This window comes from Suncus etruscus, chromosome 16 (genome assembly GCF_024139225.1).
Source record: "Suncus etruscus isolate mSunEtr1 chromosome 16, mSunEtr1.pri.cur, whole genome shotgun sequence".
Classification (NCBI taxonomy): Eukaryota; Metazoa; Chordata; class Mammalia; order Eulipotyphla; family Soricidae; genus Suncus; species Suncus etruscus.
Genome location: NC_064863.1, coordinates 16,556,813 through 16,584,416, shown reverse-complemented (window position 1 = coordinate 16,584,416; position 27,604 = coordinate 16,556,813). Strand labels below are relative to the sequence as shown.

The 27,604-nt window shown below is 37.1% G+C and overlaps 2 protein-coding genes across 8 annotated transcripts in view; one reads left to right on the top strand and one right to left on the bottom strand.

Annotated features, from left to right (window-relative positions):
• PACRGL (parkin coregulated like) overlaps positions 1-27,604 on the bottom strand; it is a 491,459-nt gene that overhangs the window by 337,162 nt on the left and 126,693 nt on the right. The window lies entirely within an intron of this gene.
• KCNIP4 (potassium voltage-gated channel interacting protein 4) overlaps positions 1-27,604 on the top strand; it is a 1,191,871-nt gene that overhangs the window by 1,053,378 nt on the left and 110,889 nt on the right. For 6 of the 7 annotated variants that reach the window (XM_049790047.1, XM_049790052.1, XM_049790051.1 and 3 more), the window contains one exon: positions 23,517-23,641. In XM_049790047.1, coding sequence (XP_049646004.1) covers positions 23,517-23,641 — 125 coding nt within the window. The remainder of the gene's footprint in view (positions 1-23,516; positions 23,642-27,604) is intronic. The other variant, XM_049790048.1, reaches the window with a different exon arrangement.

Here is a 27,604-nt window from a genome sequence, read left to right as displayed (position 1 = left end):
TTATTATTTTGGTTGGGTTTAGTTTTGGGGACTCACTAAGAAGTGCTCAGGGCTTACTCCAAGCTCTGGACTCAGGAGGTCCCCTTGCAAAATGCTGAGTAATTCACTTATCTCCCTAAGCTCTCATTTATTTTTATAAAATAATCATTTTCCTGATTTATTCGAAGGACATCATGATGTCTTTTACATAATGGGAGCCCAAGAATTACTCCTGGCAATGATCAGATGTCCCTCTGAGGTGGGGATCCAAACAGGTCAGACATATGCAAGGCAAGCACTGTGTCTGCTTTCTTCTCTTGCCAGTCTCTAAAATAAAAGAACGTATCAAATTTGGGGCCAGAACGATGGCACAGCTGTAGGGCATTTGCCTTGCACACAATTTACCAGGGATGGACCCGGGTTCAATTCCCAGCATCCCATTTTGTCCCCAGAGCCTACCAGGAATGATTTCTAGTGCAGATCCAGGAGTCACCCTAAGTGCAGGTGGATGTGGTCCAAAAACAAACACACACACACACACACACACACACACACACACACACACACACACACAAAAGGAATGTGTCAAGCTATTTCATGAATGGCTTAGTAACAAGGAGTCTTTAACTACTTTATTCTATGAGAAAATAAATACTTTAGTTCCCCATTGGATAGTGCTAAGTAATTCACTTTAGCTCTCAATGCTATGGTTTGTTTTTTTATAAATATTTCCCTGGTTTATTCAAATGATATAAAAAGAGTTACTTACTAGATAATGGGAACAAATGTAAAAATTAAAATATTAGACACTTGGTTATATGTATATATATATATATGCATGAGCTTATTTAAATGTGCTTCATAATAACATTCACTAGTAAAGCCTGTGTCCTTATTCAATCAAAATAATTGATTCACTAAATTAAAACTTCATTCCAGGGATTTGTGTTGTTGACACAGGGGAACAAATGTGACAAGGTTCTTGTGAGGTTAAACTAATAGCTGATCGCATCAACAGCACAAGCCTTAGTTAATTGCAAAACATAATTTCCTAACTTTAGGTTTCGATGTCAGTTACAACAACATTGCAGTGTTTTTTTGCCTTGTAGAGAACTGATCATGGAAACTGTTAGATGCTTCTCTTTGCAGAGACACCATCAATATTTGGCTATTTAAGATTTGTTTTTAAAAATTGACTTTAGTTTTGGGGCCGGGCGGTGGCGCTAAAGGTAAGGTGCCTGCCTTGCCTGCGCTAACCTTGGACGGACCGCGGTTCGATCCCCCGGTGTCCCATATGGTCCCCCAAACCAGGAGCGACTTCTGAGCGCATAGCCAGGAGTAACCCCTGAGCGTCACCGGGTGTGGCCCAAAAACCAAAAAAAAAAAAAAAAAATGACTTTAGTTTAAATAAAAAGAAAAGAAAAAAAATTGACTTTAACAGCCAACGTTCTGCTATTTAAGTATACAACAATAACCACCAAGAAAGTGAACAAAAATGTTTGATCTTCAGGCAAAATCTCATTCTAATTCCTTAGTAACTTTACTAAAAACTCTCACCTGGTTTCATAAATAGGGAAAGCTTTGAACAGAAAACCACAGTCAATGAAGCATTATAAAATAAATTTTCGAGTGAAAAGAAAGATCCTTCTATTTCGTCAGATGATTAAGCCCTAAAAAGCTTAAACTCTCAGCTGTCCTTTCTATTTACTTTTTTATTAAATGCTTAACGCTGTGTGACTGGGATAGTTCTAAGTACTTGGGTTGTGAAATTCACTATATAAAAAAATGTTCTATTTGATGGTCAGTCATTAGTCGTTCATTTTACAGAGAAATAAACTTAAACAAAAAGGTTGCTGGGGCTGGAGCAGTGGCGCAAATGGTAGAGTTTTTTGCCTTACATGCGCTAACCTAGGATGGACCACAAGTTCAATCTCCCTGCATCCCATACAGTTCCCCCCAAACCAGGAGCTATTTCTGAGCACATAGCCAGGAGTAACCCCTAAGCATCACCGAGTGTGGCCCCCAAAAAGTGGGTTGCTGAATTTTTTTTTATCTTTATTTATTTTATTTTATTCTATTTATCCCAGTAGAGGTATGGGAAAAGAGAGGGAACAGCCACACCAATCAGGCTCCAGAATCTTTGTCATATTCCAACTCACTAGTTGTGATCAATATTGTGGTCGATTTCATAACAAAGACAAGACGGCGTCTTTAACAACGTTTTTGTGCAGCATAGGATATGCCTTTGAAGACTTGTTTAGAAAGATCATTGTTATCCCTTTGAATGAATGGGTCCTTCCAGAACCTTACTCTCCTTATTTACAAATGAAAAACACAGGTTATCTCTCATGTCTCTTTTCACATATAGCACAATGTCAATTGAAATGGCATTTTTTGATTCTTTCTTGCTGTGATCATTAGTAGGTATTTTTTAAAAATAACAAGATTGGGGCCAGAGAGATAGCACAGCCAATGGGGCATTTGCCTTGCAATTAGCTGATGGGGGTTCAGTTCAAGGCATCCCATATGACTCCCCGACCCCAGCCTGTCAGGAGTGATTTCTGAATGTAAAGCCAGGAGTAACCCCTGAGCACAGCCAGGTGTGCTCAAAAACAAAAACAAAATAAAAAGATATCCTTTTTGTATGTGGAATCTTCATAGGTAATTTAATTTTCTATGAAAAACAGGAAGGAAGAAAATTTAGAAAATTAAACCAAATATAATACCAACTGGAACTGTTATTTATGGTAAAAGGAGATTTTACTGTTTAGAATAGTAGTAGTCCTGGGGCTAGAGAGATAGCATGGAGATAATGTGTTTGCCTTGCATGCAGAAGGATGGTGGTTCAAATCCCGGCATCCCATATGATCCCCCAAGCCTGCCAGGAGCGATTTCTGAGTGTAGAGCCAGGGAGTAATCCCTGAGCAATGCTGGGTGTGACCCAAAAACCAAATATATATATTAGTAGCCCTTTCCTTTTGTATAAATTTTAAAAGGCATCCTTTTTGTTCATCTTAATTATTTGAGTAATCTCCATAAAATTTTAAAGAGGATGGCCTGCCCAAGTATTAGATTCTTCTTTTCACAATATGATAAATGGGGAGATTTGTGATTTATCCAACATCATGGAACCATTGAGTAGCAAGTGGAAAAAATGGACATTATCTTTTCTGGGCCATCATATATATGCCAGAACCCTACATTAAATCACGAATGATTCGTCTGTAGGAAAGCTAGAAACTGCAGTCCCAAGAAAGCTGCTTCCTATTGGCAAGCTTATTTTACTTCAACACAGCAGGCAGTTACGGAACACTAACTGCTTGAAAAGTAATAGCACTGAGGATGAAGAACGAATAGATCATGAAAGCTGTCATTTATATGACATATAGATCATTTATATGATAGCGTTATACAAATAAATAGACAAACGTATAGATAACTCAGATGCAATGAGTACAAGACAAAATATCAAGAGTGGTCATTTTAAAAAGAGATTGAAATCAAGAAGTTAAGGATGGTCAGTCACTGCAACTTATTTACTTGCTTTCAGATCCTGGTCCCAGGACTGACGAGTGACAGAAACCTTAGGAAGGTTGTGGATTGCCAAGCTTCAGTTTTCTCAATTGCAAGGTGGAATTGCAATGGGAGAAGCAATGACAAATTTGCAATGAGAGAAGCAACTATTTTAAATTTACTCAAAGGATTTACTTTGAGTTCATTTACTCAAATGAAAAAGTAGACTGCTTCTAATAGAAACTAACTAGAAACTGTTTTGTAGATGTTGACTGATAAGGATGTTATTCTGCCAATATTCTCATATTAGTGGTGATGATCACAAATACTATTGTTATGCATATGACATTAAATCTCATGTAAGTGCCTGTAATTAAGAGACACTTTTCCAACAGGACCATTTGAAAAAGAAATGTCATTTTACTTAATGGAGGGATGAAAAGCCTTTTTTTAGTATTTCTTTCATTTATAAACTTACTTTATTTAAATACTGTGGTTTACAAGAGTTGTTCATAATAGAGATATTTTTTTCCACTGTAACATAGTTGGTCATGATTCAGTTTCAGTTATATAGTGTACAACATCCTTCACAAGTGCACTTTTCCCACCAATGTCACCAGTTTCCCTCTCCTACCCATTCACCATCCCCCTTGTCGACCACTGTGGCACACACTTACTTATTCTGTCTCTGATTCTATCTCTCTGTCCTTCTCTCTTTCTCTTTTTCCTTTTTTCCTTTTAGAAGCTGTGGTTTGTAATATTGGTACTGCAGAAGTACCATGCCTATTACTTTAAATCCTTTCAGTCCCCAGTTACTCTCCAGAGGGATCATGTCCAAATATTATCGTGGCCCCTTTTCTGTCTTAACTTCACTCCTTCACTATTTGTGGCAAATTATCATGGACTGGTTCTCCTGGCCCTCATCTCTATTGCCTTGGGAAATTATTTCCATACTATCTTCTTTTTATATCTCACACATGAGTGCAATCATTCTCTATCTACCCCTTTTACCTCTGACACATTTTATTTAGCATAATACTTTCATTTCTTTTGATTTCATTTCTTTTGATTTCATTGTTGTTGATTTTTGGCTTAGATATTTATTTCTGTCCTATTTTTATATCTCCACCAGTGTACCTGAGACCACTGCTCCCAACCTTTCATTTTTGTGTTTCTCCTCCTCTAGTCAATTTCTTTCCTTCACCTCACTATATTTGGGGCCAAGGGTGTTTGAGATAACTCCCATATGGACCATTGCATTTCTTCATGCACTTATTATAATTACCACATATAAGTGATATCATTCTGTATTTGTTGGGGGGTCACACCCGGCAGCGCTCAGGGGTTACTCCTGGTTCTATGCTCAGAAATCGCTCCTGACAGGCTCAGGGGACCATATGGAATGCGTGATTCGAATCACCTACCTTCTGATGAAAGGCAAATGCCTTACCTCCATGCTATCTCTCCAGCCCCTCATTCTTTATGTTTTAATAAATTTCTTGATGTTAATTTGGGCCAAGAGACAGAGTGAGGAATACATGTAAGAAGTGACGTAGAAATTTGAAAAATAAAAAATTATTTTTATTATAATTTGATGATTGATCACTAGCAATTTCTGAAAGAATTTATAAATAACTCTGGCCCATTTTTATTCACTTAAGAGTAATATATAGATAGAACCTGAATCAAGTCCAGGCTGATATCTGTTGCCTTCCTTTAGACTAGGAAATAACCGCATATTCTAAGATTCTATTTTATATTATACAAAGTCTGTAAAATATAAATCATTTGAATGGAATCTTCTTAGATAGCAGGATTAAAATTTAAGCTTCCCACTTTCAAATTGTTTTCTTGCCAGGGGCAATGGAAGAAAAAGTGTGTTGGACAAAGTTCTTTATAGAAACACTGGCCCGTCTTTACTTGCAAGGCTTTTATGAGAGAAAAGAGAGCAATAATAAAAACACAGAGTTTGCAAGAGGACAGACAAAGAAAACTTATCACCCTTCAGTGAAACATTTTTGTTTGAAACTTGAGTAGAAAAGCAATGCTATTAATGTGTGCTCTAAATCTTCTTGGAGGCAGATCTATATGGCAATGAGTCTCATTCTCTAAGAGATAATTAATTTAGAAATAATAAATTTATTTATCTCAATGACATTATAAAATTAATTTATTCTATGTGATCTAATAAAAAGTATTGGTGACAAAATTATTCTGTAATAATAGAAAACAAAAACCATTCATAGCAGTTCTTCTAGGTCATATATCATGCAAAACCTTTGACAAACTATATAATGGAAAAGAATTATTGAATCAGAGCTATCTTAATCACTATTTTACAGATGAGTTGGCTTAAGATTTAAGGTGTTTAAGTGATGTGCCATGAATCAGTTCTCTATACAAGCGGGTGGCCTGAATATACCATTCTTTGCTACATGGCATTGTTTCAGCCTCTACTGAAACCACCACATCTTTCACCAGCAGCTTCTAATCCAATGGGAAAGAAACAGAGCCTTGCCATGCCCATTCTGTTGTCGTGTCATGCCCATTAATGGCCATGCTTGTTGCTACACAGATGCTTCCTAAGTCTTCCAGGTCACATGCAACTCTTTCTGCTTAGTGACACTATGAGGCATTTATGATTTTTGCCATAATTGCTGCATTTTGAACCCAGAGTTATTATAAGTACATAAATTTGGGAAGTAGATAATTCTAGGCTTTCCTAAAAAATATTGGACTTGAACGCTATCCTAGGTGCCATCCTAGGTTCAGTGCAAAGACAAAGACCACCAACCACAGAAAATGGATTAAAATGACACTGAGGGAACAGAACTTTTAGAACCACAAAGACTGACTTCATCATAAGTCCCACCCCTGGATCTGTGCAGATACTGAGATCTCTAGACACAGAGGTCTGATTGTATCACCCAGGACAGAACAGAAGTCTTCCAAACACCACAAAAGCACCACCGGGAGAGTAAATGATCCTGAACAGAGTCTATAGTTAATCCCATGACAATATACTCCAAGGACAGAGAAACCCCATATCTCTTAGGCCAAGTGAATTCCTTTTCGAATGACCCCAATATTTACTGTGCCAGGGCAGGAGGGAAAAAACAAAAAAGCAAACAGCACAAAACATTGTTTTATTTTTTATATATATTTTTATCTTCATTTATTATTATTATTATTATTATTTTTATTTATCTATCTATTTTAGGTCGATTTCTCTGTTTGGGTGTTGTTATTGAAGTTGTTGTCCCCAGTTATACCTATATTTTTCTCTTCTTTTCTTTTCTTTCTTTATGTGCTATGCCATGTTTCTTATCTCAAGACCATGGCGTTTTTTCTGTTTTGATTTGTTTTGTTTGTTTGTTTGTTTGTTTTGGTGGTGCTTATCATTATTGTTGGAGTCCTCACTGGATATTTGACACTTCTTTTTGTACTGATGGAGTGTTTCATCTTCTTTTTCTCCTTCGTCTCTCAAATCAATGATGAGAGCCTCTAGAAGGATTCCGCCCATTTTCGGGGTATTAAACTTTTACCCCAGTTTATTACTTTTCTCTTCTTCAAACAAAACCATGCAACTTGAACTAGCTAGTCCTGCCTCCCAATTAGAGGGGGAAATAAGGGAGGCACCAAGACCAAACAGGTGCAAGACTACTATGTAGTAGGATAGGCACATAGGGGACCACATATTCTAGCAGCCCTGGGGGTGAGGGAAGAGGATAGGGGAGATAGGACAAAAACGGAGGTGTACGGAGGACAATTTGGTGATGGGAATCCCCCCCTGATTTTATGTAAATATTTACCTAAAATATTATTGTCAACAATATGTAAGCCACTATGATCAAAATAAAAATTATATTAAAAATATATTGGACTTAATAAGAGACATTGCTTCTCTATAAGTATATAAAGACTGTGAAGGCCACTGAGAAAATTGTATCTGTATTCAATGGATAGTATAGATATTTATTTTGTCCAGTTATTTCTTCTTGATGAGCACAGCCATGAGCAGAAAATTTTGAGACTTGCTCCTGGGAAGATATATATATATATATATATTTTTTTTTTGGTTTTTGGGCCACACCCAGCAGTGCTCAGAGGTTACTCCTGGCTGTCTGCTCAGAAATAGCTCCTGGCAGGCACGGGGGACCATATGGGACACCGGGATTCGAACCAACCCCCTTAGGTCCTGGATCGGCTGCTTGCAAGGCAAACACCGCTGTGCTATCTCTCCGGGCCCGGGAAGATATATTTTTGAAAGAACTTTTTAAAGCAAATTCCTGAAAAGATTCTGCCTTAGGCTTACCTACTTTGGAATCCCTGCTAGCTTCTGGTCCTTATAAATAGTCACAATATACCTTTCCTTAATCATCAGAGTGATTGTTCTCTGTGAATGATTAATGTCAGTGATATCATTTAATTTTCTGGCATTAAATTTGATGCAACTGACACTGGCATTTATAGCATTTATATCCATAGCCCAGACTATTTCTAAATTCTAAACCATATAACCATCATATCAGATGACAACTCCATTTGGGTGTCCAATTTGCACCTCTTCCACTAAAATTTAAGATCCTTGAGGCAAGAATTTTGTCTTTTTATTATTATTCCAGTGTTCACAATATTTGTATAATAAGCAATCAATAATGTTTCAATCCTAATTCACGAATGTCACTAATATTTAGAATCCTGTGAGGCATTAGTGGCAACAAAATATGACATTTCTTTCTCTATCTCCCCTCTTTTGTGTTCCCATCCCAGAATAAATGACAGCTATTCACATATATCAACACCACAAAAAGAAATCAGAATTGACAACACATTTTATTATGCTAAGGTCTTCTGTGAAGCATTGTCCTCATTTAGATAAGCCTTGGTCAGAAAAGAGGAAGAGCAAGGAGAAAGAAAGAAAAGTCCATATAGAGAAAATGCTGAAAGCAAAGGGTAAAAATTCACAGCAATTCTTTGTTTAGAAAATAGCAAATTGCACAGGATATTAAATCATAAGGACTGTGGGAAAAAATGACATGCAATAAAGCTGGACTATTGCCTTAGGTTCTGTTCCCCCAAAATGGTCTCAAAGTGGAAGAGTATAAAAGGTTCCAGTGGGATCTGTATTTTCCAGTGAAACTTACTCTATGTTCAGAGATCCAATAAAAACTGAACCGAAAAAAATAACTCAGTAGTGGCGTAATTTTTAGGAAATGGACTTTTGATGTCTTTTTTCCAACCTCCTTCACCTCAATTTATGTACCTAAAAAGAGCAAAATAATACCTCCAAGGCTATTTTAATAGTTAGACCAAATAAAAAATAATTAAAATGTTAAACACTCTATGCCAGCCTCTTATAAAATGCTATAAATAAAATATTGCATTTCAACTTCTTGACAATCCTCGATGGCAAGTTCAATTATTAGCTCTGTCTCACAAGTGAGGAAAATGAGATGCAAACTGTGAGCCCAAGATCACAGAGCTAAGAAATGTCAGAAAAGGGAACTCAAACTCCCCAAGTATAAAATGTGTTCATTCCTGAAAATTTTAGAACAATGTCTTACAAGCAGTAAAAATAATTATTTAGCAATCTTATTACCCTTTGTTGATCAACTAATATATATCAGAATGGAATTCAAATATTCTTTTAAACTAATCTTATAAAGTTTTTAGAGAATTGGAAGAAGTTGACTACATTATTTAGTATAAGAGTTGAAGCAGGGGAATTTTGTTTTTGTTTTTGTTTTTGTTTTTGGATCACACCCAACTGTGCTTATGGAGCTTTCAGTGGGCATGGGGACAAATAAAGTGTCACTATTAAACCCAGGTTAAGTAAATTCAAGAAAAGTGATTTATCCCCTTAACTTCAGTTCCAACTACCCACTATTGAAATTTAGCACAACATGTAATCCCCCCCACCTCAATCCCTGTGCACAAAGCCAAAAGTAAGCTCTGAACACTGCTGGATGTAGAAAAAAAAAATGCAAAAACAGAAATCACATATAATCACTAAACTAAACTTAACCAAACTCTTTTCAACATACTAAATAGCAAATCAAATCTACTTATAGCCTTTTTCCTAATGCAATATAAATAAGGTGATATCATATGCATTGGACTTCAGTAGTTGCATAAATAAATTAATCATGTCTATTCTTTTGCAAGTGTTTTGAAGTATACAATTTTAATTAACAAACCCTTAGTGAATAGCTTAGATTCATTTCTTTTTTATTGTTCTTTTTTGTTTGTTTGCTTGTTTTTGCTTTGGGGGCCACACTCAGTGATGCTTAGAGGCTACTCCTGGCTATGCACTCAGAAATCTTTCCTAGCTTGGGGGACCAAATGGGACGCTGAGTATCGAACCATGGTCCATTTTGGATCAGCCACATGCAAGGCAAATGCCCTACTGCTGCGCAATTGCTCCAGCCCCAATTTACATTAACTTCTTAAAATGAAATGAATATAATAAAATCCATGACTAATGGTCAAAAGCTATCTTATTATTATTTCTTTTTGTTGTTATGTTCATGTACTTTTTCTTTACTGGTATTGTTTTGGTTTGGTTTGGTTTTGGAGTTAAATTCAGTGGAGCTCAGATGTTACTCCTGTCTCTACACTGAGAAATTACTCTTTAGGCATTAGAGGGACCATCTGGGATGCCAGGATTCAAACATGGGTTTGCCAGTTGCAAACCCTCCCCAATAAGCTATCACTCTCACTCTCACTCTTTATTCTTCTTTTTCGTTTTTGGGCCACACCTAGTGTGCTTATGAATCACTCATGGCAGACTAGGAAGATCCTGTGGGGTGGGAAAGGTTCAAACTAAGATCAGCTTCACGTGAGGCAAGCACCTTACTGCGTAGTGTCGCTTTAATGACTCATATGCCCTTTCAACTTGTATTTCCTCCTTGTGTTGTCAAGAAATCGCATCCCCCATGCCTTATTGTTAGTAAACTCTAGTTTAAATTCTAACTCCATAGCATGCTTTTCCATATTGTTTACAACCTACAGTAATTTCTTCTTGTTTTAAAAGCATGGCAATATTTGTGCACAGGTAATGAGGATATTTAAAAATAAAAGTTTTTTTTTTTACTATTTAAAGAGTAAGTTAGCAATTCCTAGATTTTTATCATTACAGCCTCCATTTCTCTCTGCTCATTCTTTGTTTTGGTTTGGTGGTGCTCTGGGCTTACTCCTGGCTGAATCTGCCATTTATGATGAGTCTGGCATGCAAGGAAAGGATCATCTTTCTGTATTACTTAAGCTTGTTCCTTCCATTCTTCTCTACTTATGTAGAGTCAGATATTTATTTTCAAGGTAGCTTCAGTAAGAATGGTAATAGTCTTTTTGACATATGCTATTGTGACATATCTTAGCTAAGGAGATACACTCAGATAAGAAATCTATCTAAGAAATCAGTTATATCATGGTATACCTAGTGGTCTATGACATTGACCTATTAAAGAGAAGAGTCTACATTTCCATACACATAAAAGTAAAGCGACTAATTCAAGACTACTCTTAATTCAAATGTAACTCTATTTCCTGGCTAGAATCCCTTGGCTGCAACTTTTCTGGTTATAGAATGAGTTTGCAATTTCTAGAAAAGTGAGACATTTGCCACCTTCCTTCAATATGAGAAATAGAAGAGAAGATGAGTTAATTATATGAATTTGGAAGGGAACTTTGTAGAATTTATAACCTGGCTCTGCAACTGTATGGCCAGGGGCAAGTTTTTATTTTTTCATTTATCCAAGAGAGTGTCTTTATCTATAGAACAAAGTGGGCATCCATTGTGTGCTGATAAGGACTTTATGAGTTACTCTATGGAATGTGTTCGCATGATGCAAAGGCTAAAAAAAAGATTTGCTATTATTATTAGATTTTTTCAGACTAAAGGAGAAAGCTTATCAAATTTTAGAAAAATATAGCTTTTGGTAGGGAATTTTTAATTTAGTAAACCAATACCAGGTATCTTTTTCCATCTTTTTCCACTGGGCATACTTCTTATTTTCTCTTTGATCACTATCTGTCTAGCAGTTGCCTTTCTTCACTGGAATATCAATCACTTTGGTCTCTTTTATTTGTAAGTTGGAAACTATCTATTGCTGTTTCTCCTTATTCCTTGGCACTTCTATGATAGATTTTCTTTTTATAATGACGGACAATATAATTTACATTGATCAACTCCTTCACTGACCAAAAAGCAACTAAGACCTCGCCACTTATGAAATAATATTACTCATCATTGTACATATCAAAGGTCAAGATTTAAAGTAAAGAAGAAGAGAGAATGCCTTTTGTTCAAAAAAACATAAAAATAAAAAAATAAATTGAGAAAAGCTACATAATTTTTGTTCTATTTTCTCTGCTAGAGACGGGAAACCCAGATGAGAACTTATAAAGATGGTTGTTATTTTGCATAGGCAGAGTAAAAGTTGGCTGTAAAAGAGTCAAAGGGCAGATTATATACAACATTCTCAAAACAATCAACTTTTTCCATATCTTTCTCTTATATATAATCACAATTTTTTTGGTTTTTTTTTTTGTGGGGGGACACACCTGCAGCGCTCAGGGGTTACTCCTGGCTCTCAGCTCAGAAATCACCCTTTGCAGGCCTGAGGGACCACCTGGGATACCAGGATTCAAACTACCAATTCATCCTAAATGGCTGCATGCAAGGCAAACTCCCTACCGCTGTGCTATCTCTCTGGCCCCATAGATCACAAATTTTTATACACTTCTCAGAATATTAACATTAGAACTTTTTGCAGATATATTTAACTTGATAATTCTTACATATTATTACACCAAGCACTGTAATAAAAGTTCAGAACATCCAAGTTCCTTCTTCATAAATTTCTCTAAACAAAACCATAAGAACATTTATGCAGATATATATGCAGTCTGAAAATAAGTTCACTAAACATTTTTATAATGAGCACTATAATATGAGTATAGCATTATACTATTTCCATCGGCTAGGCTTCTGTGGACAAAGATATTATTATAACATTAGCAGACATAATTTTTTTTTGGTTATTGGGCCATACCCGATGATGCTCAGAGGTTACTCCTGGATATGTGCTCAGAAATCCCTCCTGGCTTGGGGGACCATATGGGACTCTGGGGGATCGAACCGTGGTCCATCCTAGGCTAGCACCAGCAAGGCAGACACCTTACCACTCTGCGCTACCGCTTCAGCCTCAGCAGACATAATTTAGAGAATAAGTTGCACTTAATATACACAGCAATCATCACAGCAGTTGAGAAACATTCATTAGGATAGCTGAGAACCATTAAAAATCTAACAACATTATGCATTTTCTCAGAACTGAGCAAGCTAATATTAAACAACTAAAGTTGAAAACATAATTTTCTGTTTGCAGTGGAGCATAGATCAAAAGTAGCTATTAAGACCTAAACAGATAGAACACACAGTTTAACCAGCAATAGCATGGCTAATCCAAATAGATAGAGAGATTAATCTAGAAGAAAGTTGCAGGAGGTTTTGAAAACAGCTTCTCCTCAGTTGGGCTTCAGCTAGGCATGGGTCCTCCATATTCTCCTTCTGTGATAAGCTGCTTAGGTCATTGGAGACAGAAAGGACTTCGGTTTCTGGGCTGGAAGCTAGGTGGGGGGACCTGGTCATCTCCCTGCTATTGGCCTATCTCTTTGGCTTCTACTCCATCAGTGACCTCAATAAGCTGCTGCTGGTTAAGGGTCCGAGATCCTTGTACAAAGCACCTTTGGTAGAAGAAAGGTGGTGGGCCTCAGCCTCCAGGACACTACTCATAATCTTTAGCTCTCTCCCCTACACTGTCTGTTTCTGTCCTGCAAGAGGAGATCTCTGCTACATTCAGTGGCCATCTACACCAATGTTCTGGTAAAGTTAAGAATGCCATCATGGTAATTATCCACCAGAGGGTCAGGGCACTCACCATTGTTGGGTCTCCACAGGTCTTTGTGTTCCTGTTGTTTATGTGAACATTTCAATGGGATAATTATGTTACTGACCCTACCCTGATGGTGATTGTGCCCTACCCTAGGGTGTAACCTGGCATTCTGCTCCCACCCTAGGGTGGTACCTGATTCTGCTCCCATCATTGGGTGGTACCTAATCCCACCATTGGGTGGTACCTGATTCTGGGAGATAAAAGCAAGGGTCTGTGGAAGGCAAAGGGCTTTTTGGCTGGAACTGATGCTGAGGCTTTGGGCTTCAGTCTTGTCCACCAAATAAAGCTAATATTTTCACAAGCCTGACTGTCTGCGAGCTGTTTACCCGCTACTTCACCTCAGAACCAATGGCTGAACAGGGTGGCAGATGCATGCTCCAAGCTGGAGGGGAAAGCTCTCATCCTCCATCCCTCCATCAGTCAACCCCATCAAGGGCTGATTTGCAACAGGTTCCTATTCAGGTGCCGGTTATAAAATAAAATCCCCACATGTTGTAAAATTACCCTACATGCCATATATCTACCCCCAGATATATGGGACTGAAAAGCAGGGTATCCACAAAGGATTAAGAAACTAAGCTATTCAGGAGAAAGTCATGGAGTCAGTCTCCTTTTTGCTCAGAATGTCTCTGAGTGTGCCAAACCAAGCTCTCTTTCTTGATTCTCCCAGAACAAAGTCCACCAGGGATGAGCAGAGGGTAGAGTGATCTAGATAGGTTTTTACATATCAAAGGAAAAAGGAAGATGATGGAATGTCTTTGTTTTAGGTTAATTGCTGTATGTCATCTTACACATCCTAAAGGACTATAATTCACTGCAATGGTAGTATAGCTAATTCTAATAAAAAAAAATTTCAAGCAACCAAAGTGCCTAACAACTGTGATTAGCTAAAAAAAAAAAAAAAAAACTGTAGTACATCACACAATGGAATTCTACACAACTGTTAGAAAAAATGATGTAATGACATTTTCCTAAATGAGGATGTATATTGGGACTATTATGCTGAGTGAAATAAAGTTGGAGGGAGAGAGATAAACACATAATAATCTCATCTATAATAATAATCTATCTGTGGGAGTTAAGAAAAATAAAAGACAATATAGTTATATATAAGTAAATACAGTATAGTTATAATAGTTATAGTTATATGTAGTTATATAGTTATAATAGTTACTCAGAGATAATAGAGATAATTTAATACCCAGGGATAATAGATAATAATTGGGGGAATGCATTAAATGACTGAAACCCAATTACAAACATGTTTGTAACTATAATGATTAAATAGAAAAATTATTATTTAAATTTTGTTTTGTTTTTTTGGGCCACACTTGGTGATGTTCAGGGATTATTACTTCTGGCTATGTGCTCAGAAATCTATCCTGGCTTGGGGGACCATATGGAATGCCGGGGATTGAACCCAGGTCCAACCTGGATCAGCTGCATGCAAGGCAAATACTTTACCACTGAGCTATTGTGTAGGCCCCTATTTAAAAAATTAAAGAATACAATATAAGTAAATTAACAACAGTAAAAAAAATTAAATATTGGGGAGATATTTCAAGGGCACATTGTTTTGTATATCAGAACTTGGGGCTTAAACCCCAGCCCCAGATGGCCTCCAAGCACTGCTGAGAGTGATTCCTAAGCCTTGAATCAAAAGCAGCCCTTGAGCACTGCTGGTTCAACCCCCAAGACAGACAACACAGAATCAACCATGTCTCATATATCAGCAACATATCAATAAAAAAAATTGAAAATTCCAAATAGTGAAATTTTAAAATGTTTTTATATTTATAGAGACTATCTATTCATAAGACCTTTGAGAAGTAGTTCCAGAAATTATTCATTATCTAGATATATTTTATGCTATTAAATTCAATCATAAAATTGCAAAGTACCTCAAGTCTTCTGTAATGGAATTTGCCAACAGCCACTGCTACTAAAAGATGTTCAAAATAATTGGCTGTTTTCAATGTACTTTTCATTTCTATGTGATATATATGAATATTCAACAGAAGAAAATACTATTTATAAAGGAATATAAAGATTTCATATACTTTGGGGCAGAGTAAAAGAAACACACAGTGTTTGAATAAAATTTGGGATTTTGAGGGGCAGTTTCTGTTGTTACAGTGGTGTGATAAATGCCAGGACTTCCTAAGTATTTGAGATGAATTGATTCTTTCTAAACGTGGGCTATGCATGATGAACTCAAAGTTAATTGCTCAAATACTCCCCATGTTCACCTGAAAATAGTTGCTAGTGGGTGGATGGGTGAATGGTTATGAAGACAGGAGAAGGCAGGAGAGACTTCCAAGCCTTCCCATTTATGATCCAGGGCATATTAAATAGGCAAAGTTGAAAGATTGGCTTCCCTTGTCTGGCCCTGCATTGAACTTTCCATCCAGTAAAGTCAAACGATAGGACAAGAAGGATGACAATTTCATGTCAGACCCCCAGGTTGCTGTATTTGTTGGCTGTACCAGTGTGTGAATGTTAAGACATTTCTAACCTCTGAAACTGTTTCTTCAAATGATTATAATACCGATCTATTTTTGAACATTGTGAAGGGTGGAAACTAAGAAATAGAATTTTCTGAGTCTGTGCATTTTATCAATGTCTGTACATGTTTTCAAAGTAGAAGAGAGGAAAATATTACATTGGTACTGCATAAAATAGCTATGGAAATCTTCCCCAGACAGCTGGTACTTATCCTGCTGTGTCAGACTTTAACATTACACAAGCAATAGCATCTCCTATTCCACAAGTTCTGAGCTGCAGTTTCCAATGCTGTAGTCAAGAATCTTCCAGAATTATTTAATGTGTATCTAAACCCTGGGGCAAATTAGCTAAATCATCTTCTGATATCTGTCACTGGACCAAGCTTTAAATATTTAGTTATCATCATCATCCTTACACTGATGCTTTTACCGTAGATATCCACCCCTTGTTCAACCAATATCTTGAAGAGTATACAGGAGTTAATCACTTTTAATAAATGAAATAAAGCAATATAAATAAATCCAGGTGCATTTTTAGCTAGGTAAGTCAATCTTTGCTCAAATAAGCTAAATAATAATTCTAATTATTCAGGATTTTTCTGGGTTTTGTTCTTATTTTGCTATGAACCCACAACCAGAATGCTTAGGGCTTACTACTGAAGATTCTGTGCTCAGAAATCATTCCTAAGTATTGCTCATGGTACCATATGAAGTGTCCAAGATAAAACCTGAATTGTCTGCTTGCAAGGCAAGTTTGTAAGCACCTTTATTATCTTTGTGGCTCCTAACTTTTAAAGTGATGTAAAATTGCATTGTAAGACTTTATATTTTGGGTGTGAACCATTATAAACTAATGACTGCTTATGCTGGGTTGAGTCCCCATTATATGGATCTGGAGAGATAGTATAGCAAGCAGGGTGTTTATCTTGCACACAACAAACCTGAGTTATATAATTTTCATTCCATATGTTATGCAAAGTGCTACCAGGTGTAGTTCCTGAGTGTTGAGCTAGGAATAAGCTCTGAGCACTGCTGGGTGTGGAGAAAAATAATTTCAATAAAGTTGTATTTTATTTTAGTCTTATCATACTATGTTCAGGATGCTCTGAGTAATTATTTATTGGCTTAACAGTTTGTATTGAATATGTAAAACAACTTAAGGGCATCTCTATGTATAAGGATTAGACTATGGACCAACTTCCTGAAAAACATATTTTTATATAAGGAAACAAACAACATGGAACAAAATGACATTATTGGGAGAACTGCCTTATTAAATTCTTAGTAACTATAATTCTTACTTAAAGTTCCTCTATTTTTATTTTTTCAAGAGAGATGGGTGATGACAGATATTTGTGCTGGGAATGGGTAATATTCCAAAGAAGTGTGTTCAGATATGACTGAGGATATGACTTGGAGGTGAGGGCCAGTGTACACCTCTGAGTGTGGCCCTGAACATCCCTGGGAACCAGTGAAGTGACCTGTGGTCTTAACATTACTACTCTGAGCACTAACCCATATTGTCATCTCACTGGGTAGCAGCATGCATGAGTGGACCCTGAACTCCTTAAAGACTGCCCCATTTAAGGTGAGGACCTTAAAGATCCCCCACCCTTATGAGGTACTTGTAAAACTGATAGAAACATTCCCACCTTTTAAAAAAATCATTGTGAAAAAAGGAATAATTGACTTGCATTTCCCATATTGAATCCACTCAGAAACAATAGCTGTTCTGACTCCCAGCTCTCTCCACCCCTTCACTCACTCTCCCTCTGGAAGTTGAGCTGGTTCTCAGAGGGCCCAGCTTGAAGTAAGCAGAGTGGGGTGAGTTACTCTGTCCTTGTTTTGTGGGCAGACTGAAATGAGGACAGTGCCCCTGTCCTAACTGTCCTACCAGTTCAGGTAGGAGAAAGAACATTAGTTCAACAAGAGGCCCCCCCCCCATCCCCACTCTGAGCTCAAGATTCTCCCAAATGTACCATCAGAAACAGCCTTTGGCTTCGTCACACCTGTGCTATGTTTCAAAAATATCTACCCATAACTACACAGGAAACTGGAAAACATGTACTTGGTCGCTCACTTTAATAACCTCTAACAGCATGAACACTTATGGGGTATGATGGAAACCTCAGGCTCCAAAGCCAAGACCTGGAGAGACATGGGTCTGGAAGCAAGAAGCAGGTAGCACAGTGGAGGAAGACCAGAGAATGCCCAAAACATATTATTTTTAAAATGCCTTAATTTCAGCCTTACAGAACTTATTTACAAAAAACCTGTATCAATAAGGCAGGCCTCACATTTATACTTGTCTACTTGTCACATTCTACTTGTCAGTAGTCAAATGTATATAATTATGAATTGGGCTCCTCCGTGTTTTAAGAGAAGTTGTGAGAAAGAGGAGAAAAATGCCTATTTTTAAATCTCATTCTGTAGCGCCCAAGAGGTTTAAATTTCAATTTCAAGTCCAATGGTGTCAGGGCCTGAGGGAACAATCCACTGTCTTAGACCTTCCACAACCTCACTCCAGAGAGACTTAAATTTGCCTATCAAAGGAAAAAAAACAAAGCAGCCAGCAAATGCAACAGTCCCAGTTTGGTGGACTTTTTGTCTCATTGAAACTGAAAGGGTTAGAAAATACATTATTTAAAAACCTGATTTGTTTTCCACTCCAGATACATTAGAATTAGCAGCTCACCAAGGGCCCTATGTAGTTACACATTGGCAGAGGCATCTTGCTATGTAGTTCAGGAGTTGCCAGAAGCCAGAATCTCACCATCCTGACAGGTTTCTTTTCCTTTTCTGGTTTTTGAGTCACACCTGGCTGTGTTCATATTTTACTCTTAAATCAGTGCTCAAAGATCAACTCTTGACTGGGAACCAAACCCAGCTTGGCCTTGTTTAAGCATATACCTTAAACCCAACATTATCTTCCCAGTCTTTTTTATTTTTAATCTTAGACAAAATTTTTAATTCTTAGCCTCAATTTCAGAAAATTGCAGAATAACAGATACCTTCTATGTCTTATCTAGATCCAAGATCCTATCATTTTTAGATCTTTAAATTTAGCATTTATTCTCCAGAATTCCACTCAGGACATCAGACCCACCTTTCATAAAGCTCATGATGCTTCCTCAATGAGCAGTTTCTCCCCCAAAAACATAGCAAGTTCTGTAATTCCCTGATTTATAGTGTGAAATCTTTCATCCCCTAGGATTTGGGAACAAATTATATAACTGTTCCCATCTCTTAAAATAGCATATTGACTAAGCTTATGATCTTTGATGTCAAAAATCCAGGGATCAAATTCCAGCTCTGTAATTTACTAGCTGTGTCACCTTGAGTAAATTGTTTAAGTGCTGGGAATCCCAGTTTATTCTATATAAAATAAGGAAAGTAATAGTTGTCAGATAGGAATTATGTTGGCATTATTTGAGATTAGATGTAGAGAAAAAGTACTTATTAGGGGGATTTTTATTCAGCATTTCAGCAGAAGTCAAAAAAGAGCTGGACTTCAGGGTGTTAAAGATATGTCTCTTTCTTTAATATCTTGTCATGTGGCCTTGAACAACTTAGATCTTCTAAACTTCAGTTGTCTCTAAACTCGATAAAAATAAAAGGATATAGAGAGATATTACAGTGGGTTAGGTGCTTGCCTTTTACATGGACAACTTCAGTTCAATCCCTAGCATCCTATATGGTACTTAAGCCCTGCCAGAAGTGATCCATGAAAGTAGCTAGAGTCAGTAGTAAACCCTAGGTTGGGTGTGGCTCAAAAACAGACAAATGAAATAATAAAAAATAAATAAAATTAGGATGAGAGCCTCTCTTTTAAACAAATGATATGATGTACTAGTTATAAGGCCCAGGACTATATACCAATATATTTATTGGCATTGTATACCATTTAAGTATAGATGTCTCTGTGTGCTAGGTAAGTCGCCATAAATTCCACAGACTATGTGGCATGATCAACATGAAATTGTCTTTTTTACCAGCGTACAGACTGGAAGTCCAACATCAGGACATGGTCTTCTGAGTCTACCCCACCCCCGGTTTCCAGACAGCAAAATTCTTTCTGTGTGTTTCCATGACTTTTCTTCTGTGTGTGTGATCCCAGGTATATCAGACAAGAATTTTTGTCTTCTGAACTCATTTCCCCTTAACTAGCTACAAAATGACCCTATCTCCAGATACAATCAGGCATAGGTAAGCCCTCAACTTTTAAAGAGTAACCTTTCATCTCAAACCAGACTAGAAGTCAAATTGCAGTAGATGAAGAGAAAAGTAGATGGAAAAAAGGATTTAGTGGCTGCAGTCCCTGAAATATTTGACCACACTTAAGAGGAAAGAAACCTCTTATTCTTATTTTGCTCATTATGAATTTTATTGATATTTAATGTGAGTGGTGTATGAATGAGTGTATTTGTGCGTATAAGTACTCACGAGAGTTGAACATAAGCTTTACATTAAAGACATGATGATAAATCCTGTATCAAAATATTTTTCTGTGTTATATCTGATCACTCATTGAGATTCAGTCTAATCAATCACCAATGAACAGTGGGAGGTCTTGTGAAAACTAGAATTAAGCCAATATAGCTCCTTCCTGTCCCCATGTCATGTGCTAGGATCTCTAAAGATGTTCAGATTCTCAAGGAGAATCACCTTGACCACAGAATTTCAATAGTGTTCTAAATCATACCAAGAATTCCACGGTCCTATGCAGACTCATGCTGTGCTCTCCAGAGTCTTGTCTTTAGGAATCAGAGCCTTGATTGGCTTAAGTGGTGTTGCTTTTTTTTTTTACTTATAATATGCTAGTGATTGCTGATGATTTCAGGAATGTTTTCAGAGCCTGTCAGCCTCCTCAAAATAGAACCAGCCCTTTGGCTGTGAGGAGTCATTAAGAAGTAAGGTGCCAGTCAGCTGGGAAAACAAGCAGACCCGCAGGCCTACACATCAAGCACAGTGCTTTGAATATTGCATGCAAAGATCTCCCATCACACACTTAATTCAATTACACTGACCTCCAGCCCTGGGTCTTTTGTTTCAGTCTCAGTCTGTAAGTCTATGACAGCTGCAGAAAGCAGCTGTGTTGGTGGGGCTCAGACTGCTGTGTGGTTACAAAGGCCAAGAAGTTAATATGCTATTTTGTTTCTTTCCCGAGGAGGGGTCAACAGATCTAAGAAGAGGTTAGAAAATGATTGAAAGGCTGCTTAGAAAATATGATTAAAATTTCTTCTACTTTTTCCTATGCTGCGTGCCAGAGAACAAAGCACAGAGAAGACAGTGGTTCCTAAGTTAATATTTAAGGTCAACTAATGATCTAAGTCAATGAAGACTTCCAGATTTTAGTTTGAGAAATTCTTTTCTAGAGGCAGCGAAGGTTTTTCCCAAGGTATGGTTCCTTGAGCTGCCATATTCTGTGGTTGTTGATTCATTCATTCAGACATTTAGCAATAGTTCCAGAGTATCTAATAGATATTAGATTCTAGGTTTGCCTGGCCTATAAGACATTAAGTCTGTCCTCAATGGGATATCACAGTAGAAAAGACAAATAGAACATGGCCTATTACATTATATGAGAGAAAGTAATATTTAAGACTTTTTGACTTGGCACAAAAAATATCATATTTGAACTAGATCAGAAAATAGATTTAAAAAACTAATTTGTAATCTAAGTATTTCCAAGGACGTATGTATAAAGTCACTTCTAAAAAAAGCAGGATTTTTCTTGTTTTTACTTATATCACATCTATTCCCAGATATTTATTTAGACATTGGCAGCTACAGTAACCAGAATTCAGTCCATTCTGTATTGAATGTTACCATTCGAGGGAACAATCTCCTCTAGCTCAAGACTATTATTGAGTGAAATCAATGCATCCATTCCAAAGAAAAAAGAAAGAAGAAGGGAATTCATTTGGACATTGAATGACATTTTGTCCCCAAAAAGTTCAGTGAAGTCAATCTGTTGATGTTTATTCAGGTACTTTGAGTGCCTTCTGCATTTCTTCAGTATATACTCCACTGCCTTTTCTCATCACGTTGAAACTAAACAGCTCAGAGATTATTCTTGGCTTTCTCATCTTTCCATATCCTTTTTACTATACTGATCCATCCATCATGTTTCTCCAGCTTCCTCCTATTTATTCAATATGAATAAAAAAAATACTGGTTTTTAGCTCCTCTCATTCTGACAGGCACAACCCCTCCAAGTATTTGTCTCCTACTTATCTACTCATTCTCATAACTCTTGTTGGTATTTTGTAAAATCTTCAAGATCGTGATTAGGACATGCCATGATGAGAGTTGTAGTGCCTGTTCTTCCTCTACCATTTGAGAATGCTGGTTCCTGGTGACACTCAGTGACACTTGTTGACATTAAATCAGTAAGAAAAAAATCAATTTTTAATGAGAATCAGCATTGCTAAGTATCACAGCTGAAGTGGCTTGTGGACTCTAAAATTTCCAACTGGCCCATAAAACAGAATTCAGAATGCTATTTTCCCTGGGAACAGAGGAAGTCTTTTTCATGAGCCTTGCTTCTCTGAATTGGGAATCTGGAGTTGAGAAAGTGACAGAATGCAGGGATGCCAAGATTCCATGTTGGACCTGCTTGTATTAGTTCCTCAAGAGTTGAATTATGACCTATAGAAGTAAGAATTCCTTTAGTCTTCTTTGGATCTCACTTCCAAGAAGCAGAATATAATAAAGGCTGTTATATTTAGATATGACAATACATCCTGACATTTTCAAGACTTGTGTTCTACCTGAGCCCAGGGCAAATATGCAGATGTTACCAGATGTCACTTGTCAGGAGAATGTTTTATGGACACATATTTTGGGTTTAAAAAATCGTTTGCTGTTGATTTTCTCAACACCATAGCATTCTAATATTCTGTTGAATGCTATAGACAGACTATAGTTTACTGAAGAAGCTTCCACGTTTGCATAGCCACACACTTCATTCATTTTACTTATATCTTTGAGAACTTATAATGTATAAGGCAAGCCATAACATGTTGGAATGTATTTATAGACATGGAGACCCCTGTCTGTATCATAGACTCTTGCCACAAGTTTCCATAATCTTCATTTATCTAAGGAGCACCCATGACAAGCTCAATTCTGGTTCTTTTTATTTATTTCAGCCCTTAATCTGACTGTGGTAATCCCCAAGAAAAATGTTTGTAATGTATTCGCAGTATCCTATCTTAGAGTTACATGACTCAGAATTTCAGATTGTGATTCACTTAAATTTTAGCTAGTTCTTAGTGTATCCACATATATTTTGGAATTCAATATTGTGGTTTTTGTATACTTTCCAAACTGTAAAAATACTATGTCTAGTACTAGAATATGGAAAAGGTATTATTACATCAAACTGTCTTTATTTTATATAGTCAACTTGGAGCACTTATCAGTGTCAAACACATCCTCTGGAAAAATCCCAGCCTTGCTATGCCAGTATTATTCTATAGTTTGTTCATGGCTGTTGGGGATGAGGGGTGATGCATAGAGATGGTGCTTAAGACACTTTCTGGTTTTTCTTTCACAGACAGCGTGGAAGATGAACTGGAGATGGCTACTGTCAGGCATCGGCCTGAAGCTCTTGAGCTTCTGGAAGCCCAGAGTAAATTTACTAAAAAGGAGCTCCAGATTCTTTACCGAGGATTTAAGAATGTAAGTGCTACTGTTTTGATGTTATTCCCTACATGTCCCTTTGAGGAATAATAATTTGTAAAAAGGAAGCTCAAGAAATTTACCATCCTGGGAAAACCCCCACAAAATGAACATTTCATATTGCTTATTAGATACTGGTAAAATCCTTTGGAATTTTATTTTGGTATAACAGTATTCAAACCATATTTGCACATAGCCACATACTAAATAAGGTTAAAGTTCATTTAAAAATAATTATTTGATTCAATTCTTCCTTGTATTTTCTTCAGTCTTAACATTTTATTTTATTTTGTTTATTTTGTTTTATATTATTTTATTTTGGAAAGGTGGGTTACTTCTGGCTCTGTCTCTAAAGGCCATTACTGTAAGTTCTCAGGGAAACAAACATTTGATGCAGAAGATCAAACTAAGTTCAGCAATATACAACACAAGTGCCTTAACCCCTGTACAATGTCTCTGCTTCTAAAGACATAATTTTAATAAGCTCCTGTTGTCTCTTTATTTGTGAACTAGAGTCTGTGTTTGACTTGAATCTTGGCCATAGTTTGCTCAGAAGGGCACCATTGGGAATTTCCAGTTTAGCATTGAGAAAAGTTAATTTTCATTTAATTTAATATCAATATATTAAATGTAATATTGCCCTTACATGATTTCTTCAATATTTAAGTGCAATCCTCTTAGAAAATTGCAACTGCTATTGACTGTAACCACAGGCATCTAAACATTCTGCCTTTTTCAGGTTCTACACTATGTATCCACCTCAAGTATCAAGAGTTTCTGTTTCAAACCTCATACAAAGCTTAACATGTGATATTGTCACATATCTGTAAAACAATAGTGAGAAGATCCTTTGAGAGCCAAAATAAATTGTTTTGATTCCCACAAACCTAGAGAGCCCCAATTCCATGCCCTGTAGAAATCTATTATATCTAAAGGTTTCTGCTACATAGAGTTCCTTCGCATCCAATTACTCTGTTAGCACCTCTGTCAAACCTCCTACGGAAAGAGTAGGTGAAAGTACTTACTATGCTAATCTCAGAAGTGCTCACACACATACATACATACATACATACATACATACATACATACATACACAAACAAACACAGACAAACACACTCATGTTATGTTTTTACAAGACTGCGTCATTAACCTGTATGTGTTTTGGCACATATCCTTTATTTTATTTGATGACCTCACATTTACCCCTATTATCCCTTTATTCCCTTTATTTCTTGCCTGAGATTTTCTAATTTTTCTCCCTTTTCTTGGACATTAGAGATTATTCTATTCTGCAAACACCTAAAGTTCAATGCAGGAAAATTGGAGAATGGAGGAGGGAGAGATATGAAGAAACTAGAAACTCACCCCAAACTGCCAGGACTTTCATGAGAAAGTCTATGAAGATTTAAAATTTAAAAAAATGCATGTAAAAAGAAAGGGTGATTTTTAAACTAAATTATCAACTTATTAGCCTCTCTCAGCAGCTTGCACACTGCACTGACCATTGCCAATAGAATGCCAGCAAGTGTCAGGAATCGGAAAGGAGAGGATGTAAAAGAGACCAATTATTGATTAAAGTAAATGATAAGGTGGGCTGAAAGCATTAGCACTGTGGTATGATGTTTGCCTTTTATGAGGTTGACCCAGTACTGACCTGGGTTCGATCCCAGGCATCCCATATGGTCCCCAAGCCAGGAGTGAGTTCTGAGTGGATAGCCAGGAGTAACCCTGGGCATCACTGAGTGTGGCCACAAAACCCAAAAAAAAAATCAAAAAAGGAAATGCTAAGATGAATCATAGACTAAAACTTCACAGGTATTCCTGTGGGCATCTAAGCTTCTTTGCTCTAGTTCAGAGAGCTTGTATGAAACAAACACACTTCTCTGTAGCATTCAACTGAGCATCAGAAACAAAATGGTTGTCAAAAAATAAAAAGAACTCCAGACAGCCTCTAAGCATCTTGGCTTTCCCACTGCTGCTTCATTATTACTCTGCGACTATCTATGTGAGTCTTTCCATCTGCAACTCAATTACCTTTCATTCCTTTTGTGGCAAATTGGAATCATGATTACTGCCATCATTAAGCCCTGGAACTAGCATCTCTGCAGCATGTCTTTTACAAGTGCTACTTCACTAAAAATTGCCTACTCCTTAGTCAATGTTCATTGCTTTATTTTATTTATTTCGTTGTCCTCTTTCTTTTTTTAACCATACTTCTTTCCTTTCCACTATACCTTGAACCCTCTTCACTCATCCTTTCTCTCACTCCATTCTTCTTTTGTTTTTCTCTTCTTCTTTGTCAATAATTGTCTCCATTATTTTCTTTTTTTTCTGCCTTATTTTTCTTTTTTTTTTAATTTATTTAAACACCTTAATTACATACATGATTGTGTTTGGGTTTCAGTCATGTAAAGAACACCACCCATCACCAGTGCAACATTCCCATCACCAATGTCCCAAGTCTCCCTTCGCCTTACCCGACCCCCGCCTGTACTCTAGACAGGCTCTCCATTTTCCTCATACATTCTCATTATTAGGACAGTTCAAAATGTAGTTCTTTCCCTAACTAAACTCATCACTCTTTGTGGTGAGCTTCCTGAGGTGAGCTGGAACTTCCAGCTCTTTTCTCTTTTGTGTCTGAAAATTATTATTACAAGGGTGCCTTTCATTTTTCTTAAAACCCATAGATGAGTGAGACCATTCTGCGTTTTTCTCTCTCTCTCTCTCTGACTTATTTCACTCAGCATAATAGATTCCATGTACATCCATGTATAGGAAAATTTCATGACTTCATCTCTCCTGACAGCTGCATAATATTCCATTGTGTATATGTACCACAGTTTCTTTAGCCATTCATCTGTTGAAGGGCATCTTGGTTGTTTCCAGAGTCTTGCTATGGTAAATAATGCTGCAATGAATATAGGTGTAAGGAAGGGGTTTTTATATTGTATTTTTGTGTTCCTAAGGTATATTCCTAGGAGTGGTATAGCTGGATCGTATGGGAGCTCGATTTCCAGTTTTTGGAGGAATCTCCATATTGCTTTCCATAAAGGTTGAACTAGACGGCATTCCCACCAGCAGTGGATAAGAGTTCCTTTCTCCCCACATCCCCGCCAACACTGTTTATTCTCATTCTTTGTGATGTGTGCCATTCTCTGGGGTGTGAGGTGGTATCTCATCGTTGTTTTGATTTGCATCTCCCTGATGATTAGTGATGTGGAACATTTTTTCATGTGTCTTTTGGCCATGTGTATTTCTTCTTTGTCAAAGTGTCTGTTCATTTCTTCTCCCCATTTTTTGATGGGGTTAGATGTTTTTTTCTTGTAAAGTTCTGTCAGTGCCTTGTATATTTTGGAGATTAGCCCCTTATCTGATGGGTATTGGGTGAATAGTTTCTCCCACTCAGTGGGTGGCTCTTGTATCCTGGGCACTATTTCCTTTGAGGTGCAGAAGCTTCTCAGCTTAATATATTCCCATCTGTTAATCTCTGCTTTCACTTGCTTGGAGAGTGCAGTTTCCTCCTTGAAGATTCCTGTAATGTCCTGGAGTGTTTTGCCTATGTGCTGTTCTATATATCTTATGGTTTTGGGGCTGATATCGAGGTCTTTAATCCATTTGGATTTTACCTTCGTACATGATGTACCTGGGGGGGTCTAAGTTCAATTTTTTGCAAGTGGCTATCCAATTGTGCCAACACCACTTGTTGAAGAGGCTTTCCCTGCTCCATTTAGGATTTCCTGCTCCTTTATCAAAAATTAGGTGGTTGTATGTCTGGGGAACATTTTCTGAGTATTCAAGCCTATTCCACTGATCTGAGGACCTATCCTTATTCCAATACCATGCTGTTTTGATAACTGTTGCTTTGTAGTACAGTTTAAAGTTGGGAAAAGTAATTCCTCCCATATTCTTTTTCCCAATGATTGCTTTAGCTATTCGAGGGTGTTTATTGTTCCAAATGAATT